The sequence below is a fragment of the Babylonia areolata genome, chromosome 19, assembly GCF_041734735.1.
Source record: "Babylonia areolata isolate BAREFJ2019XMU chromosome 19, ASM4173473v1, whole genome shotgun sequence".
Classification (NCBI taxonomy): domain Eukaryota; kingdom Metazoa; phylum Mollusca; class Gastropoda; order Neogastropoda; family Buccinidae; genus Babylonia; species Babylonia areolata.
This window is the reverse complement of record NC_134894.1, coordinates 62,585,799-62,605,387: the sequence shown is the minus strand read 5'-3', so window position 1 is coordinate 62,605,387 and position 19,589 is coordinate 62,585,799. Positions and strand designations below refer to the sequence as shown.

At 45.5% G+C, this 19,589-nt stretch overlaps 1 protein-coding gene across 2 annotated transcripts in view; it reads right to left on the bottom strand.

Annotated features, from left to right (window-relative positions):
• LOC143293913 (transforming acidic coiled-coil-containing protein 1-like) overlaps window positions 1–19,589 on the bottom strand; it is a 40,313-nt gene that overhangs the window by 15,955 nt on the left and 4,769 nt on the right. Inside the window, exons 1-5 of one of the 2 annotated variants that reach the window (XM_076605282.1) lie at window positions 13,961–14,388; window positions 8,705–8,761; window positions 5,376–5,554; window positions 3,329–3,372; window positions 2,090–2,157 (exon numbers count right to left, since the gene is read on the bottom strand). In XM_076605282.1, the coding sequence (XP_076461397.1) occupies window positions 2,090–2,157; window positions 3,329–3,372; window positions 5,376–5,554; window positions 8,705–8,761; window positions 13,961–14,104 (492 nt within the window). In that variant the 5' untranslated portion in view covers window positions 14,105–14,388. Of the gene's footprint in view, window positions 1–2,089; window positions 2,158–3,328; window positions 3,373–5,375; window positions 5,555–8,704; window positions 8,762–13,960; window positions 14,389–19,589 lie in introns of those variants that run through there. The other variant, XM_076605281.1, reaches the window with a different exon arrangement.

Below are 19,589 nucleotides of genomic sequence, written 5' to 3'. Positions count from 1 at the left end.
AAACTACACAGCACATGTCACACTGACCCATCTTTTCCCCAAACTACACAGCACATGTCACATTGACCCATCTTTTCCCCAAACTACACAGTACATCATGTCACACTGACCCATCTTTTCCCCAAACTACACAGCACATGTCACACTGACCCATCTTTTCCCCAAACTACACAGCACATGATGTCATACTGACCCATCTTTTCCCCAAACTACACAGCACATCATGTCACACTGACCCATCTTTTCCCCAAACTACACAGCACATGTCACATTGACCCATCTTTTCCCCAAACTACACAGCACATGTCACACTGACCCATCTTTTCCCCAAACTACACAGCACAATATGTCACACTGACCCATCTTTTCCCCAAACTACACAGCACATGGTGTCATACTGACCAATCTTTTCCCCAAACTACACAGCACATCATGTCACACTGACCCATCTTTTCCCCAAACTACACAGCACATGATGTCACACTGACCCATCTTTTCCCCAAACTACACAGCACATCATGTCACAGTGACCCACCTTTTCCCCAAACTACACAGCACATCATGTCACAGTGACCCATCTTTTCCCCAAACTACACAGCACATGATGTCACACTGACCCATCTTTTCCCCAAACTACACAGCACGTGATGTCACAGTGACCCATCTTTTCCCCAAACTACACAGCACATGGTGTCACACTGACCCATCTTTTCCCCAAACTACACAGCACGTGATGTCACACTGACCCATCTTTTCCCCAAACTACACAGCACATCATGTCACACTGACCCATCTTTTCCCCAAACTACACAGCACAATATGTCACACTGACCCATCTTTTCCACAAACTACACAGCACAATATGTCACACTGACGCATCTTCCCAAACCACAGAGCCAGGGTGTTGGTGACTGTAGTCGATTTCTATTAAGTTTTGAAAACTGACAATATGCTATCAGCCAGACTGGCATTTTGAAATAACTACTACAGACAGGTTTTCTTTTTATAGTTCTTCCAAGTCGTCGCTTTCTATTAGTTCATATTTGGTGATAAATGTTCATAACATAAAGGTCCATAATGCATCAACGAGGTTCAGACATGGTGTCTTCCCTTTGAAACCTCACCGCTTTGCATAACTGTCAGAATGTTTCGTTTGAGAGATTAAACTGCCCATTTTGCTGTTCCGTTCACGAAACAGAATTTCATTTTATACTGGCTTGTCCAAGATATAAAGAGGCAAATACATACCATCAAAATTCTCTAATAATCCATCAGCTTTAAATTATCCATTCTTGCTGGAAACGAAAACATTACAGTCATCAACAACCTGGCTATGTTAATCTATAAAGCATTACAATTGAGATAATCATCAACTGTTTTGTATGCTTTCAATGGTTTTGCTTATCTGCTTTACTTGAGTGTTTGATTCGTACGCTGTTTTCGTTGCCAAAACAGTTTACTTGTTTGGAACCAATTGACAGTAAATGTAACAACTCCACCTCTCTACACCTTAAACATCACTACATCTACAAAACGTTGTGACCACCAAGTCAGCTGAGAATCCGTGCCAGTGCAGTGTCATGTTTGATTGTGGCTCCGTAGAAATGACACTGCCACTGGGTGCAAGAGATACATCCATGGTTGTGGAGAAATTGCAGATTCTGATGAACACGTTTTGTGGAGGTGCAGGGAATTCTGGGATTCTGTTGAAAATCTATTCCATGAAAAATGTGAAAAATATTTCAACTTGAAGATTCCAAATGACCTGGTCATTTTTGGAGTGGAGGGCCGTTGTGAAATAGATGTTACTTTTTATACTTTTAGTTTATTGTAATGTCTACAAAAGTGCATACATGCAAGCACACACACAGACACACACACACACACACACATGCACACACACACACACACACGCACACAGACACACACACACACGCACACAGACACACACACACACACGCACACGCACACGCACACAGACACACACACACACAAAACCCCAATGGAGGGTAGGAGGGAAAGACAGAATCACTGACATTTTCCTCTCCAGAAAATCATACATAATACGAAAAATAACTAACTGCTTCACCTGATCTTTTTCCTTCAAAACATCCTGTAAGGATTGCTGAGTAGCATTCCTGGTCTTCTCCTTTTCAGCTGAAACAGACAAAAAGAATAAAGGAGTGCATGCGAGCACACACACACACACACACACGCACACACACACACACACACACACACACACACACACACTCACACATACTTGCATTCTCAAAGAAGATAATGTGTAGACCAACAGAAAGCCAAACAACAAGCAAAACATCCACTGTTCTACCAGCTGCTGGGAATTGAACCTGTACCCTCTCGGCCAAACAGCAACACTAAACACTTCGCCACAATGGCTGGTATGACAAGAAAAAAAAAAGCTGGGAATAGTAAATACAAGTTCCAAACTATAAAGCACACACGTGACCAAAAACCGGAGTTAAAAGATGTAATACAAAAATGATGTAAAGCTTTAGTATAATCAGAAAAGACAAAGATAATGGGAGCCAGTACCACAAATTAAACAGCCTTAACTCACTCCAGACGAATAGTTCTCTCCCTTGCTTTTCCCTGCAGGAAAAAAAATCACAAAAAATACAAAACATAAAGTAACTGAATGAAACTCACTATACTTGACCCACTGACCCCTCTCCTCACGTCGTGTGAACACCAACTCCACTCCCTCTTCACTGCTCTCAAAAGCTGAGTCACTGTCAGTACCTTCTTGCTGGTAGCTTTCTTCACTGCAGATACTTTACTCAACGTCTTCATCATCTTCGGCGATGTCGAAACCTTCAGTTTGAAGCATTTCAATCATATCAGCAATGGTAAAAGCCGCTGTTGTGATCTAGTTTGCTCCAAAACTTTCCACTTGTATCACCTGTGACGCCATTTTCGATACGTGTGCACATACGCTGGCCGTGTGGGGTCCTGAACTCGCTGTTTCACTGTGGAGTGTTTTGTTATGAAATTTCATGAAGGAACTTTCCATCTGACCCTTGATACGTTCACAATGCCCGGTGTAGCTGCGATTGTTATGCTACCCCATGAGGAAAACGTGGAAAAAATTTGAAGTGTTAAGTCATCCGGAACGCTACCTTACGTCATGAAGGCTATAGCGTTCCATCATCCGGAGTGAGTTGAAGATAATGAAAGTGTTACTATAACATGAACCTCTATAAAGATGGTGGAAAGCAGTACCATACAGTGAACTTCCACACAAAGGACAACATGACCCAAAGTGAACAAGATCAGTGACAGGAGGGGATGGGCAGACACTCACCTTGCAGCTGTCCAATGGTCTTTTCAAACTCCCCCATCACCACTCTGCACACCAATGGTCCACAATGTTCACCATTTTGTCATTTATCTACGTCACAACCTTTTTCAGTCTAATTTAATATGTGAATGAATGTATCATGTTGTGATTGGCAGTGTTAATTAGAAGAAATGGGAAATAACCATGTTCACTTTTTACTTTGTTTTCTGCAGTGGTTTTCATTTTGTTGTGAATCAAACAATGGGTGTTTTTTGTTGTTGTTGTTTTTTTATAAGTATTTGCAAATGCTGTGTTGATTTTACTCAGCTGAAGCTGACCTTGATTATTCAAATAACTGCATGACAATAATATCAGCATCATAACCACACAACTGCCTGACAATAATATCAGCATCATAACCACACAACTGCCTGACAATAATATCAGCATCATAACCACACAACTGCCTGACAATAATATATGCATTATAAACATGTAACAGCCTGACAATAATATCAGCATCATAACCACACAACAGCCTAGCAATAATATCAGCATCATAACCACATAACTGCCCGTTGATAACCACGTAACACTGTCTGACAATAATGGTTATCAGCATCATAACCACATATCTGACTAAAGACCACGTCAGCATCACAACTGCCATATGTCAGCACAGCCTGACATGAACATCAGCATCACGTCTGACTCAATATCATACCTGCATCATCATCAACTCGTTCATCATCGTTAACTCATTCATCATCGTTAACTCATTCATCATCATTAACTCATCATCATCATCAACTCATCCATCATCATTAACTCATCATCATCATCAACTCATTCATCATCATCAACTCATTCATCATCATCAACTCATCCATCATCATCAACTCATTCATCAGCATTAACTCATTCATCAGCATCAACTTGATGGGCACAATAGCCAAGTGGTTAAAGCGTTGGACTTTCAATCTGAGGGTCCCGGGTTCAAATTTCGGTAACGGCGCCTGGTGGGTAAAAGGTGGAGATTTTTACGATCTCCCAGGTCAACATATGTGCAGACCTGCTAGTGCCTAAACCCCCTTCGTGTGTATATGCAAGCAGAAGATCAAATACGTACGCTAAAGATCCTGTAATCCATGTCAGCATTCGGTGGGTTATGGAAACAAGAACATACCCAGCATGCACGCCCCCGAAAGCGGTGTATGGCTGCCTACATGGCGGGGTAAAAACGGTCATACACGTGAAAGCCCACTCGTGTGCATACGAGTGAACGTGGGAGTTGCAGCCCACGAACGCAGAAGAAGAAGAAAAAGATCAGCATCAACTAATTCATCATCATCATCAACTCACTCATCAGCATTAACTCATTCATCAGCATTAACTCATCATCAGCATTAACTCATTCATCATCATTAAATCATTCATCATCATTCATCATCAACTCATTCATCATCATCATCAACTCATTCATCAGCATCAACTCATTCATCAGCATCAACTCATCCATCATCATCAACTCATTCATCATCATCAACTCATTCATCAGCATCAACTCATTCGTCATCATCAACTCATTCGTCATCATCAACTCAATCATCAGCATCAACTCATTCATCAGCATCAACTCATTCATCAGCATTAACTCATCCAACCCCACAGCTGCACGCCTGCTACAACTCCCCAGGACCAGCACTGCATGAGACCACTGCAGTAAAAACTAAAGAGCTGTTCACCAAAACGGTGGAAAATCAATGGAGATATTGTGGATTTAACCGTCAACAAAGCTTCGTTTTTTTCATGCTTACAGAATCCGTAAATAGCTCAGAGTAAAACGCCAACCGCAACGAGCAAAAATAAATGAAATTAGGACAGTGTACTGGTACGATAACACTCGTACCAGGTCCACAGGGGAAGTAATCATGGAATGGGTTAACTCGTACCTGGAATAGAAAGAGTTAATAATAATCAATCCTCTACTAAGTAATACAAAAAAAAAACAAAAAAAAAAAAAAAACCACACACCAAAAAACTGCAGAAAAGATGTCACAAAGATTTGAACCTCATATCCTCGTTGGTGTGCTTGAGTTTCCTGATCTGCTCCTCCAGAGCGGCCACGTGTGCGTCGCGTTCCGCCAGCTTGGCGCTCCAGTCCCCGTCGTTGGCCCTCAGCTGTGCCTGAAAGTGAGCGTCCAGCTCCTGTCGCAGCTTGTTCCAGTCAGACTGCGAGTACTTCAACACCTGCAAAGATGAGGGGAGTGTTCCAGTCAGACTGTGAGTACTTCAACACCTGCAAAGATGAGGGGAGTGTTCCAGTCAGACTGTGAGTACTTCAACACCTGCAAAGATGAGGGGAGTGTTCCAGTCAGACTGTGAGTACTTCAACACTTGGAAAGATGAGACTGTTCCAGTCAGACTGCGAGTACTTCAACACCTGGAAAGATGAGGGAAAAGTTCTAGTCAGAATTAGTACTTCAACACATGGAAAGATGAGGGAAGTGTTCCAGTCAGACTGAGTACTTCAACACCTGGAAAGATGAGGTGAGTGTTCCATTCAGACTCTTGAGTACTTCAACACCTGCAAAGATGAGGGAAGAGTTCCAGTCAGACTGTGAGTACTTCAACACCTGGAAAGATGAGGGGAGTGTTCCAGTCAGACTGTGAGTACTTCAACACCTGGAAAGATGAGGGAAGTGTTCCAGTCAGACTGTGAGTACTTCAACACCTGGAAAGATGAGGGAAGTGTTCCAGTCAGACTGTGAGTACTTCAACACCTGGAAAGATGAGGGGAGTGTTCCAGTCAGACTGTGAGTACTTCAACACCTGGAAAGATGAGGGAAGTGTTCCAGTCAGACTGAGTACTTCAACACCTGGTGTGTGTGTGTGTGTGTGTGTGTGTGTGCGTGTGTTCCTGTTGGTTTTTTGGGGTTTTTTTTCTCCAAAAAACAATACCTGAGAGGTGGCAATTATTAACTGTTGGAAGAAATGACAGGTTTCATGGCTGGATGAAAAGAGGGGGAAGGAGAAAATGGGGTGTGGAAGTGGGGGAGGGGAAGGGGGTAGGAAGATACATGAGAGAAGGAGGGAGAGAAAAAGAGGGGGTGAAAGAGAGAGAGAGACAGACAGAAAGACAGACAGAGACAGAGAGTTTCAGTTCTGCTTCTCAAGCAGGCATCACTGCGTTCTTTCTTGAAATCTTTCTGTTGATCTACGGACATACACGGTGCTGAGACTGGTGTTGTGTGTTGTCCAGAAAGTAGTTTCATGCAACAGCCATATTACCGCTTTGGAAACGACGTTCAACTTTTTCTTTATTTTGTTTCTTTGATTCGTTTACTTCTTTTATACATTCTTACGCTGACTTCCACCACTGCTCTGAAGATCTTTTTTCTTTTCATTGAGTGTTTTCTAAAGAAACTGATACCCAGGGCTTGTTGTTGGGAAAAAGCAGAGTGCCACAACGCTGAACTCCGATTCTTCCCGTGAAACCATCACAACCTATCCAACGGGTACTGAACGACAGCAGTCTTCTTTTTGGTTTTGTTTTTTTCATCTTTATTTTATTCTAATTTCACTTGTTTGCTTATGTTTTCTCATGGAGAGGTCCATCTCTGTAGCTGTGTCAATATGACAGAGAGCTGGTTCATTTCCATGCATTCATTTTTGTCAGTGTTTTCATTTGTTTCTGAGCAAAGATTCTGGGCTGTGAACAAACATTTATCATTATTTTTTTTGCTATCATTATCAACAACATTATCAGGGTGTGCTGCTACCAGATGATACTATCACTCATCTCCCCACCAACAGGAGGAGTTTGTATTATACTCCATGTGTGGTGATACATATACTGTACCATGTCAAACTGATGCAAACTAGGCCTATCGGTTTGCTCTGCTTGGCCAAATTTCACGCGGCTAACAGTGAAAAGATGACCCGTCTTTCCTGGTCTGCTCTTAGCCAATCAAACACCTCTAAAAGCTATAAGCACTGAATCATTCCATGGCCATCGAGAAAAATGTCCCATGAGAACCACGGCGGAGACGCGAGGACGGACGGGCGGGCATTCGAGTTTGACATGGTAAGTATATGTATCACCAAACATGGAGTATAATACAAACTCCTCCTTTTGGTGTCATATACTGTACCATGTCAAACTGATGCAGAATTTAAAGCAAATGGCGGAGGGCAATGCCTACTTTATCATTTCTTTGAGACGATAGTTTTCCTGCTGTGCTAAATGAATAAGCAAAGATAAGACAAGAAAGAGAATACTGAGTATCCACTTAACTCTGCCTAAGGCAGACAGCTGTTGAACGCAGGGAGACAACCATTGCCTGCTGTAGCTCTCAAAGGCTCTCAGCTCCACAAATGTTCAGCTCCCATGGGAAGCATGCTCCCTTACCTTCTTCTGTCTGCCGTGTAACTAACTGAATGCAGCACTGAAGAGCAAAGAGGATGTAAATTATGACACAGGCTGAGGAGCAGGGCTCTGAGGGTGCTACAGTGCTGTGCATAACATCTTGAGATGGCTCAGGTCTACAACAACAACAACAACAACAAGAAAGAAGAAACAACAACAACAACAACAACAACAACACCAGAAGAAGAAGAAGAAGAAGAAGAAGAACAGCAGCAGCAGCAGCAGCAGCACCAACAACACCAACACCACCAACACCAACAACACCAACACCACCAACAACAACAACAACAGAAGAAGAAGAAGAAGACCAACAACAAGAAAGAAGAAGGAGAAGAAGAAGAAGAAGAAGAAGAAGAAGAAGAAGAAGAACAACAAGAAGAAGAAGAAGAAGAAGAAGAAGAACAACAACAACAACAACAACAACAACAACAACAACAGAAGAAAAAGAACAACAACGACAACCACAAGAAAGAAGAAGAACAAGAACAACAACAACAACAGAAGAAGAAGAAGAAGAAAGAAGAAGTAGAAGAAAAAGAAGAAGGAGAAGGAGGTGGAGGAGGAGAAGAAAAAGAAGTAGAAGAAAAAGAAATAAATGAAGAAGAAGGAGGAGGAGGAGGAAAAGGAGGAGGTGGAGGAGGAGAAGAAAAAGAAGAAGGATGAGGAGGAGGAGAAAAAGAAGAAGAAGAAAAAAAAAGGAGGAGGAGAAGAAGAAGAAAAAAGTAAAAGAAGAAAAAGAAGAAGGAGGTGGAGGAGGAGGTGGAGGAGGAGAAGAAAAAGAAGAAGGAGGAGGAGGAGAAGAAGAAAAAGAAGAAGAAGGAGGAGAAGAAGAAGAAGAAGAAGAAGAACAACAACAACAACAACAACAACAGAAGAAAAAGAACAACAACGACAACGACAAGAAAGAACAAGAACAAGAACAACAACAGAAGAAGAAGAAGAAAGAAGAAGTAGAAGAAAACGCTACTTGCCTGCACTAGTTTGACAATGGAGTCCCTGCTGTGGCTACTGGTCATACCAGAGTCACCCTGTAAAACAAATCATCACACACACACACCATGAGAGAGTGGACACAGGATCAACAGTGCATTGTGTTGTGTTGTGTTTTATCATGTTGTGTTGTGTGCATTGTATTGCCTTGCACAGCATTGCATTGCACTGCATTGCATTGTATTGTATGGCATCGTATTGCATTGTATTGTATGGCATCTTATTGTATTGTATTGTATTGTATTGTATTGCATTGTATTGTATGGCATCTTATTGTATTGTATTGTATTGTACTGTATGGCATCGTATTGCATTGTATTGTATTGGCATCTTATTGTATTGTATTGTATTGTATTGTATTGTATTGTATTGTATTGTATGGCATCGTATTGCATTGTATTGTATGGCATCTTATTGTATTGTATTGCATTGCATTGCATTGCATTGTATCACATTAAATTTTTTATTTCTCTCTGTGAATTTCCGGACTTTTTTTTTTTTTTTTTTTTTTTTAATCTGGAATAGACACTTTTCTTCTTCTTTTTTCTTCTGTCCGCCAGTGTTTTTTGTTTTTATTTCAAAGTGGATTTTCTCAGTACAGGATTTTGCCAGGGACACACCTTTTAATGTTGTGGGTTTCTTTAAAATGCCACTGAGTGCATGCTGTACACATGAACTTGGTTTCTCCTCTCATCTGAAGGACTAGCACACAGACCACCACTCAAGGTCCAGTCATAAAATCCTGGTCCGAACATGTGAGACACGAACCTGTGGACATTTGTTTCCTTGGCGGGTTCATTACTACGAGGCCAGTGCTACACATAGTGATAACAGAAATGTCCTTCAGCATTCATATAGGACAACAGAAGTGTCCTTCACGGTTCTAACAGTACACAGTGACACCTGAAGTGTCCTTCACTGTTCTAACAGGACACAGTGACAACACAAGTGTCCTTCACTGTTCTAACAGGACACAGTGACACCAGAAGTGTCCTTCACTGTTCTAACAGGACACAGTGACAACAGAAGTGTCCTTCACCGTTCTAACAGGACACAGTGACAACAGAAGTGTCATTCACCGTTCTAACAGGACACAGTGACACCAGAAGTGTCCTTCACCGTTCTAACAGGACACAGTGACACCAGAAGTGTCCTTCACCGTTCTAACAGGACACAGTGACAACAGAAGTGTCCTTCACCGTTCTAACAGGACAAAGTGACAACAGAAGTGCCTTTCACTGTTCTAACAGGAAAAAGTGACAACACAAGTGCCTTTCACTGTTCTAACAGGACACAGTGACAACAGAAGTGTCCTTCACCGTTCTAACAGGACACAGTGACACCAGAAGTGTCCTTCACCGTTCTAACAGGACAAAGTGACAACAGAAGTGCCTTTCACTGTTCTAACAGGACAAAGTGACAACAAAAGTGCCTTTCACTGTTCTAACACAACACAGTGACACCAGAAGTGTCCTTCACCGTTCTAACAGGACACAGTGACACCAGAAGTGTCCTTCACCGTTCTAACGGAACATAGTGACAGTCTGCAAAGAGCTATCAAAAGGCCTGCAGTGTGACCTGAGGCAAGGAAAGGTTCTAGCGGTCACTACAATGCATGAATCAAACTTGTACACACACACACACACACACACACACACACACACAAACACACACAAGCATATATGTATTTGCCACACACATAAACACAAACGGGTGTGCAGGTACACACACACACAGGCACTGAATTTTTCTTCTACGATCACTGTCTTACCGAAAAGATGTGAAATCAATTCACAACTCACCACGAAATCACAGAAGACAAAAAACGAGAGACAGAGAAGAAGACAAAGAGACAGAGACAAGGACACAAAGAAACAGAACACACACACACACACAATGCCAGGTTGAAACAAACAAAACAGGCTGCAGTGGGGACGATAACAAGCCCACTCAACAGAAACTAATTCCCTAACACCCCACATTCAAACCAACACCCTCATCCTGGTAAGAAAGAAAAAACAAAGGACAAAGAGAGAAAGAAGGCAGGAGAAGCTAGAAGCAGTGCCTCTGCAACACCTTCACTTCCCTTGTGAACTTTTCAACCCATGTGTATGAGCGGGTGTGAGTCACGGTGATGAGCGCAAGGCACACGCGCCCCTGTCAACATAATTCCTCGCTTTTCCAAGCACTGGGTGCCAACGTTTTTTTGTTTTTTTGAGAGGGGGGAGGGTGTGGAGGGGGGAGGGGGGGAGGGGAGGGGAGAGCAGGGAGGATTGAAGTCGGGTACAGCTGTGAAAAAAACAACAAACCAACCAACCCAGCTATGTCAACAGCAGACTGCTGTACAGGTATGTGGCAAGGCTCCTTACGCATATATTATGTGCATTGTTGTTGTTGTTGTTGCTGTTGCTGAGATATTTCTTCCTATCAAATGTCTTGATCCCCTCCCTCCCTCCCTTTCTTTCTAACCCCCCAACCCCTCCGCCCCCCCCCACCCTCCTGCCAACCCCACGCACCCACACACCTCCCCAAGCCCCCTCCCAACCCTTCTTTTTTCTGTCTTCTTTTGTTTTTGCTATCTTCTATTTTCTTCTGACTGCAGCCTTCTTTCTTTCCTTCCCTCTCTTTCACCCTCTGTCACGTGTGTGTGTGTTTGTGTGTGTGTGCGTGTGTGTGTGCGCGCGCGTTCATGCATGTGTGTGTGTGTGCGCATGTCAATGTGCGCATGTGTGTACGTTTTGTGCATGCTTGAGTGCATGAGTATGTCGGTGCATGTGTGTGTGTGTGTGTGTGTGTGTGTGTGTGTGTTTGTGCACATGAATGCCAAAGGGTGTGTGGTGGCAGTGAGCCCAATGCATGTTAGTGGAGGTGAGAATGCCAGCTGTACAGGTGTACAGTCAGTGTCATTCATGCCTCCTGGTCCACCCCACCCCCCCCTCTCCGCCCCTTCACCTGATGCTGTGTGTGACGTGTACACCACACAACATCGCTCTCCTGTAACACTGTGGTGAATGAAGATCTACTAACAACAGGTTAATGAATACTTTCTTACTTACATGTGACACACGTACAAGTGACACACACACACACATGACACACATACATACACAACACACAAACATACACATGAAAAAAACATACACATGACACACAAACATACATGTGATACACAAACGTACACATGATACACAAATGTACATTGACAAATTTACACATGATGCACATACACATGACACAAATGTACATGTGACACACAAATATTCACATGACACACACAAACATACATGCAACTCACAAACGTACATGTGACACAAAAAACCCATACACATGACACAAACATACACACACGTGACACAAACACACACATGCCACACAAACATACACATGATGCACAAACATACATGTGAAACACAAACATGCACATGACACACAAACATACAAATGACACAAATGTACATATGACTCCCAAACGTACATGTGACACACACAAACATACACATGACCGTACACGTGACACAAACGTCTATGTGACACACATACACATGACAAACACATGACACAGACATACATGTGACACACAAACATATGGATGACACACAAACACATGAAACACAAGACACACAAACATACATGTGATACACAAACATACAAGCATATACATGACAGACAAGCATACACACACACACACACACACACACACACACATGCTAACTGTTATCCATGTTCTCATTTCTTTCCGTCCTCTTTGTCCTCCCTGTGTGTGTGTGAAATCATGAATGTGATTGTCAGTGCATCTGTGTGTGTGAAATCATGAATGTGATTGTCAGTGCATCTGTGTGTGTGAAATCATGAATGTGATTGTCAGTGCATCTGTGTGTGTGTGTGAAATCATGAATGTGATTGTCAGTGCATCTGTGTGTGTGAAATCATGAATGTGATTGTCAGTGCATCTGTGTGTGTGAAATCATGAATGTGATTGTCAGTGCATCTGTGTGTGTGAAATCATGAATGTGACTGTCAGTGCATCTGTGGGTGTGAAATCATGAATGTGATTGTCAGTGCATCTGTGTGTGTGTGTGAAATCATGAATGTGATTGTCAGTGCCTCCTTTTAACCACCAGCCTGCTGAACACTGAAGACGTGAAATCCTGTGACTTGTCACGGCATTGTTTAACCTTCTTGAACCTTGGAGAAGTGAAATCCTGTGATCGTCACTGCAGTTTTGAAGTGCAACAAACTACATGTGTACTTGAAGTGGTGCCGTGACCAAAAAAATGTGATGCAGTCCCCCAAAAGAAGGGTTCCAGACAAAGAACCATCAGCCTCATCCCCACTGCAGGGTGCTGCCTCATCTCACCAGCATACTCAGCAGCAGTCAAGGAATTAAAACAACACACAACTCTTTCTTTCCAAATCATCAATACACATCATGACTGAACTATATGAGACTGAGATGGGGGCTTGAGAAAAATAAAACAACAAGCTTTTTCATGAGACGACGACGACAACAGCCAAATGAACACAAAACACATCAGATAACCATGCAACACCCAACACTGTGTAATGTCATAAAACATTCAAACAAATAAAACCACTTCTACTTTTCTGATGTGCTTACATGTGTGCATGTCTTAAAAAAAACCAACGAAACGTACCAATCTAAGAAAAGGCTGTCAATTAAACAAACATGAACATACCGCCAAAGAAGTGCCAAGCAAACTAAGATGGAAAAGAGCAAGGCACTCAAAATGCCAACATCAGTCAAGCGCAATTCAGCAACAGTAACACTACAGAAAGAGAGACAGACCGACAGAGGCACAGACACAGAAAGAGGTTAGTGTGTGTGTGTGTGGGGGGGGGGGGGTATGGGGGGGGGGGGTTAGCATGAGAGAAAAAGGGAAAGGAAAGAGTGAGGCACTGAGACAGACAGACATACACAGAGAGGCAGACAGCAACAGAGCAAGAGAGAAAGAGAGGGAGAGAGACAGAAAGAGAGAGCCAGAGGGAGAGGGAGAGAGAGGGAGGAGAGGGAGAGAGAGGGAGAGGGAGAAAGGGAGAGGGAGAGAGAGGGGGGAGAGAGGGAGGGAGAGAGAGAGACAGAGAAAGAGAGAGAGAGAGAGTTAAGAATGCATGGGACAGGCAGAAAATGTGAAAAGACTATACAAACCACAACAAAAAACAAAGAAAAACCCACACCACACACCCCCACCCCCACACAAACCAAACCCAACATCTACCTGAGCGCCATAATCGTTTGCCCGTCGCCGCCGGGAACCAGCTCCACCAGTACCACCACCACCACAACAACAACAACCAGAACCAGTAGCAACAGAATCGTCCGGGACCGCTCTCCTCTTGGGGTGGGAGGTGCGTGTGCCCATCACCGGCTTCCTCTGCCTCGGGGTCCTCGTCCTCTTCCTCCTCCGCCGCGGCTCCGGTACCCACGACCTTCCATCCGACCAGCACCCACGACAACTGGGCGATGTCGACACTCAGCACGAGGCAGTGGAGAGCGAGAGAGAGAGTTGTGTGTGGGTAGGGGGGGGGAGGTGCAGCTCTTGTGTCACACACACACACGCGCGCGCGCGCGCGCGCACGCACGTGCAAAACCTAGTTGGAACACAGGAGCTGCTTCCTTTCGACTGACGCGTCTGTTTCACACGGCTGCTTGCTTGTTGTACACAGCCAGCCACGTGGGTCGCGGTGCTCGTAGTGTACTACGGTTCGTTCGTACACGAGTTTTTCCCTCCTACTCTCTCTCTCTTTTCTCTCTCTCTCTCTCTCTTCTCTCTCTCTCCTCCCCTCCGGCGACTCTTTGTTGCATCATCCCCACCAACACTGACAGCTCACGGCTAGCACTGACTGAGCAGCAGCAGGAGCTCAGATGTTTACCAGATATCCATCCTACCCAGCTGCTTTAGAGGGTGGGAACCAGGCGCGGTGAGAGAGAGAGAGAGAGAGAGAGAGAAAGCGAGGGAGAAGGAGAGAGAGAGAGAGAGAGAGAGCGAGAGAGAGAGCGAGAGAGAGAGAGCGCGAGAGGGAGAAACAGAGGGAGAGAGAGAAAGAGAGAGAGAGAGAAAGAGAGGGGGAGAGAGAGAAAGAGAGAGAAAGAGAGAGGGAGAGAGGCAGAGAAAGGGAGTGAGAGAGAGAGAAAGCAAGAGGGAGAGAGAGACAGCAGAGAGAGAAAGCGGGAGAGAGAGAAAGCGAGAGAGAGAGAAAGCGAGAGAGAGAAAGCGAGAGAGCGAGCGAGAGAGAGAGGGGGGGAAGAGAGAGAGAGAGAGAGAGGGGGGGGGAGAGAGAGAGAAAGATAAAGCGAGAGAGAGTGAAAGCCAGAGAGAGAGAGAGAGAGAGAGAGAGAGAGAGAGCGAGAGAGAGAGAGAATGAGAGAGCGAGTGAGAAGAGAGAGAGAGAGAGAGACTAAGGGAGAAAGAAAGAGGGGAGAAAGAGCGAGAGACAGAGACAGACACAAAATAATAACAGACAGAAAGACAGAGACTGAGTCAAACGCATGAACAGAGTCAGAGAGAGAGAGAGAAAAGAGATAACCTTCCAACTGACAACGGTATAATATAAATATAATTCACATCTGGCGTGGTACAGCAGTGCAACAACAAAGAAGGAAAGATCAAGGGTGGAAGGAGGGGAAGGGTGGAGGCGGGGGAGGCGGGGGCAGGGGGGGGGGGTTAGGGTGAAGGCTGGTGAGAGGGTGGGGTAACAGTAGGATGGAAGGGGAGTGAGGTGGGAGGGGGGGGGGGCGGGATCAATTTCTGCCCTATAACTATTTCGTTACGCTTATTTTTTTTATTTTTTTTATTTTTATTTCTAGAATGCATGTTGAGACTTCTCTGAATGTGATCTCTCGAAATACTTAGCTGTCTATCCATCTCGTTGTCTCGTCAGTAGACCGTGGGGGTACTACCACACAATTGGCTGGCAACCAGTCTCTCCTCCATCCCTCGCGGTTGTTTTGTCCTGACTGTCTCCCTCAGGGTCAGACCTGTCCACTCTGCCAGAGATGCTGCCGTTCTCCGGCCATCTCTTCTCCTAGAAGCCAGCCTCTCCTCCGTTGCTCCCTGCACTGTCAGTTCCCTGCAGCGGGAAGGTCTTTGCCAGTTCTGATCAGTGAACTGGTGTGTGTCCATCGAGATCGATGATGACCATCGTTGTCATCCAGCTGGGGGATGGATGGGGGCAGGGTGGTGGTGGTGGGGGGGGGGGGAGGGGAGAGATGCCCATGAATCTATCTGTGAGTGCGCAGATGGCTGAATAGTCCAATCTGCGCACGAAATGTTCGCTGACAGTTGGGGCAGACAAAGACAGGCATATCATTGCCAGGGAGCTTGTTTGCCCGTGACTTTCTGGCCTGCCTCTTCTGAACAGCTGCAGCAGTCCTGTTGGCCTCGCACAACTTTGCACCTTTGTGCACAGCAGCGCGCCATTTGTCACGGTCCACTGCAGATTCCTCCCAGGAGTCAGGGTTGACATCAAACGCTTTCAGACAGACTTTCAGAGTATCTCTGAAGCGCTTCTTCTGACCTCCGTGTGATTTCTTACCTTGTTGCAGCTCGCCATAGAAGGCCTTTTGGGCAGCCGAAATGCATTCAGTGAACTACGCGAGACTGACTCGGACGTCGCCATACAACTTCAACTTTCTTTACAGAGGTCAGTAGATCATCATGTGGCCCCGGCAACAGCTTGTTTGACTCGTTTTAAGTCCAGGATAATTAACTCTCTCCGAGTCTCTCTCTCTAAATTCTGACCTCTTCTGCAGTCAACGGATCTGGCCCCCAAGTATCTTTCTGAACTCCTCCATATCCGTATACCCCGTCTCGCCAGCTCCGTTCTTCTTCTGATACTCGACCTCTCATGATACCTCACGTCAGAAGTAAGACCAATGGACACAGATCGTTTTCTTTTTAATCGCCAAAGACGTGGAACAAGCTCCCTGATAACCTCCGTCATTCTGATTCCCTCGCATCTTTTAAATCTCGTCTCAAAACCAGGCTCACCTTTTCCCTCAGCAATAAGTTCAATTGTGGCAGGTCCACTTCCTTTGCGCTAGCTGTGCTTGACTATGTGTGTATACATATGTATGTGTACATAACTACATTCATGTATATGAATGTGTATAGTGTGTGCGTGTCACTGTTTATGTAAGCTTGTGCCTGCCTGTGTGTGCGTATGTGTTACGGTAGCTGTTAGATACACATGTATGTTAAAATGTATTATGCATTGTGTGTGTGTGTGTGTGTGTGTGTGTGTGTGTGTGTGTGAGGGTATGTGTGTGGTCACATTTTGGTGTGTGTGTATGTAACATTGATGTAATGTTTTATGTTAACAAAAGCGTTTTTGTATAGCACCTAGAGCAGATTTCCGGATAGTGTGCTATATAAGTATCTATTATTATTATTATTAAATTATTTATCCATTTACTCACTGATGGATTTTATTTCACTTCTTATTTTATTTTCCCTCAAGGTCTAAGCATGATGTTAGGGTTACGCTGCTGGTCAGGCATCTGCTTAGCAGGTGTGGTGTAGCGTAAATGGAATTCCGGTCAGTCCCGCGGCAGAACGCAGTGACGCCTCCTTGAGTAACTAAACTGAACTGAACTGAACATCTCTCTCTATCTCTCTCTGTATGTGTGCATAGACTGAGAGAGAGAGAGAGAGAGAGAGAGAGAGAGAGAGAGAGAGAGAGAGAGAGAGAGAGAGAGGCGTGTGTTAGAATCAGTCTTCTGCATCACCTGTCTTCAGTTGTCTGATGTTCGTCAGTGTGCATGCAGGCACATGATTGAGTTAGCGTGAATGCCATCATGCATGTCAGTACTTAGCAGTAGTTTTCAACTGTACGACTTTCCACCCAAAATGACGTTAGCTACCGCGCATGTACTGAATGTGCACGTGTGTTTATGAATGTGTGCAACTGTGTGTGAGAGCCGCGCTCACGTCTGGCCCGGCTCCGAGTTGAGGTGCACAATGGATGTGCACGTGTTTGCACTGCATGTGCGTGTATGTGCGACCACACGTGTGTGTGTGTGTGTGTGTGTGTGTGTGTGTGTGAAGGTGTATCTGCATGAGTGTGTGTGTGTGTGTGTGTGTGTGTGTGCATGAGTGTGTGAAGGTGTATCTGCATTGAGTGTGTGTGTGTGTGTGTGTGTGTGTGTGTGTGTGTGTGTGTGTGTGTGTGTGTGTGTGTGTGCATGAGTGTGTGTGTGTGCCAGTATGTGTGTGTGTGTGTGTGTGAGTGTGCACGAGTGTGACGGTGTATCTGCATGAGTGTGTGTGTGTGTGTGTGTGTGTGTGTGCGCGCGCGCGCGCATGAGTGCGTGTGTGTGTATATATATATATATATATATATATATATATATATATATATATATATATATATGTATGTATGTATGTATGTATGTGTGTATGTATGTGTGTGTGTGTGTGTGTGTGTGTGTGTCAGTGTAAGCGTGTATGTGTATGTGTGTGTATGTGTGTGTGTGTGTGTATGTGCATGAGTGCTTGTGTGTGTGTGTGTGTGTGTGTGTGTGTGTGTGTGTGTGTGTGTGTGCGTGCGTGCGTCGGTGTCAGTCAGTGTGCAGTAGTATGACTCAAAGAGTCAGTCCGACAGCCCCACACACAACAGGCAGGAACAGGCGCGAGGTGCCGTGTGGTGGGGTGTTCCACCGACGATACACCTCACTCAGTGAGACAACCACACCACACCTCACCCCTTCTCTTTCTCTCTCACGGTCTCTTTCTCCCTCCCTCCCTTTCTCTTTCTGTCTCCCCCACTTTCTCTCTCTCTCTCTCCTCCCTCTCTCCCTTTTTGTCTCTTCCTCCCTCCCTCTGTTTCCCTCTCCCCCCCCCTTCTTTCCCTATTCCTCTGTCTCTGTCTCCCTCTCTCCCTCCTTTCCCCCTTCTCTTCTGTCTCTCTCTCTCCCCTTCTGTTTCCCCCCCCCCTTCTTTCCCTATTCCTGTCTGTCTCCCTCTCTCCCCTCCTTTCCCCCTTCTCTTCTGTCTCTCTCTCTCCCCTTCTGTTTCCCCCCCCCCTTCTTTCCCTATTCCTGTCTGTCTCCCTCTCTCCCCCCTTCTCTTCTTATTCATCTCTCCCCCTCTCTCCCCCCGCCGGTCTTCCTCTCTTTCTCCCAACCCCTCTCTCTGTCAGAATCCCTCCATCCCCCCCCCTCCCTCTCCGTCTGTATCGCCCCCATCCATTTCCCTAACTGTCTCCCCATCTGGGCACACTCTCTCCCCTCGGCATCTCTCTCTCTCTCTCCCTGTCTGTCTCCCAACCCCTCTCCCTATGCCCCCTCTCTCTCTTCCTCCCTATGTCTGTCTTCCTACCCCCCCCCCACCCGTCTCTCTCTCTTCCTCCCTCTGTCTGCCAACCCCTCTCCCTCCCTGTCTGTCTCCCTACCCCACCCCTCCACTCCCTCTCTCTGTCTGTCTCCCAACCCCCCCCCCCCCTTCCTCCATGCCTGTCTCCCTACACCCCTCCTCTCTCTCTCCCTCCCTCTCTGTCTGTCCGTCCGTCTCCCAACCCCTCTCCCTCTCTGTCTGTCTCCCTCCCCCCTCTCTCTTCCCCCCTCTCTGTCTGTCCGTCCGTCTCCCAACCCCTCTCCCTCTCTGTCTGTCTCCCTACCCCCCGTCCCCGATCTCTCTTCCTCCCTCTGTCAGTCTCCCTCCCCCCCTCTCTCTTCCCCCCTCTCTGTCTGTCCGTCCGTCTCCCAACCCCTCTCCCTCTCTGTCTCCCTACCCCCTACCCCCCCCATCTCTCTTCCTCCCTCCCCCCTCTCTCTTCCCCCTTCTCTGTCTGTCCGTCCGTCTCCCAACCCCTCTCCCTCTCTGTCTGTCTCCCTACCCCCCCATCTCT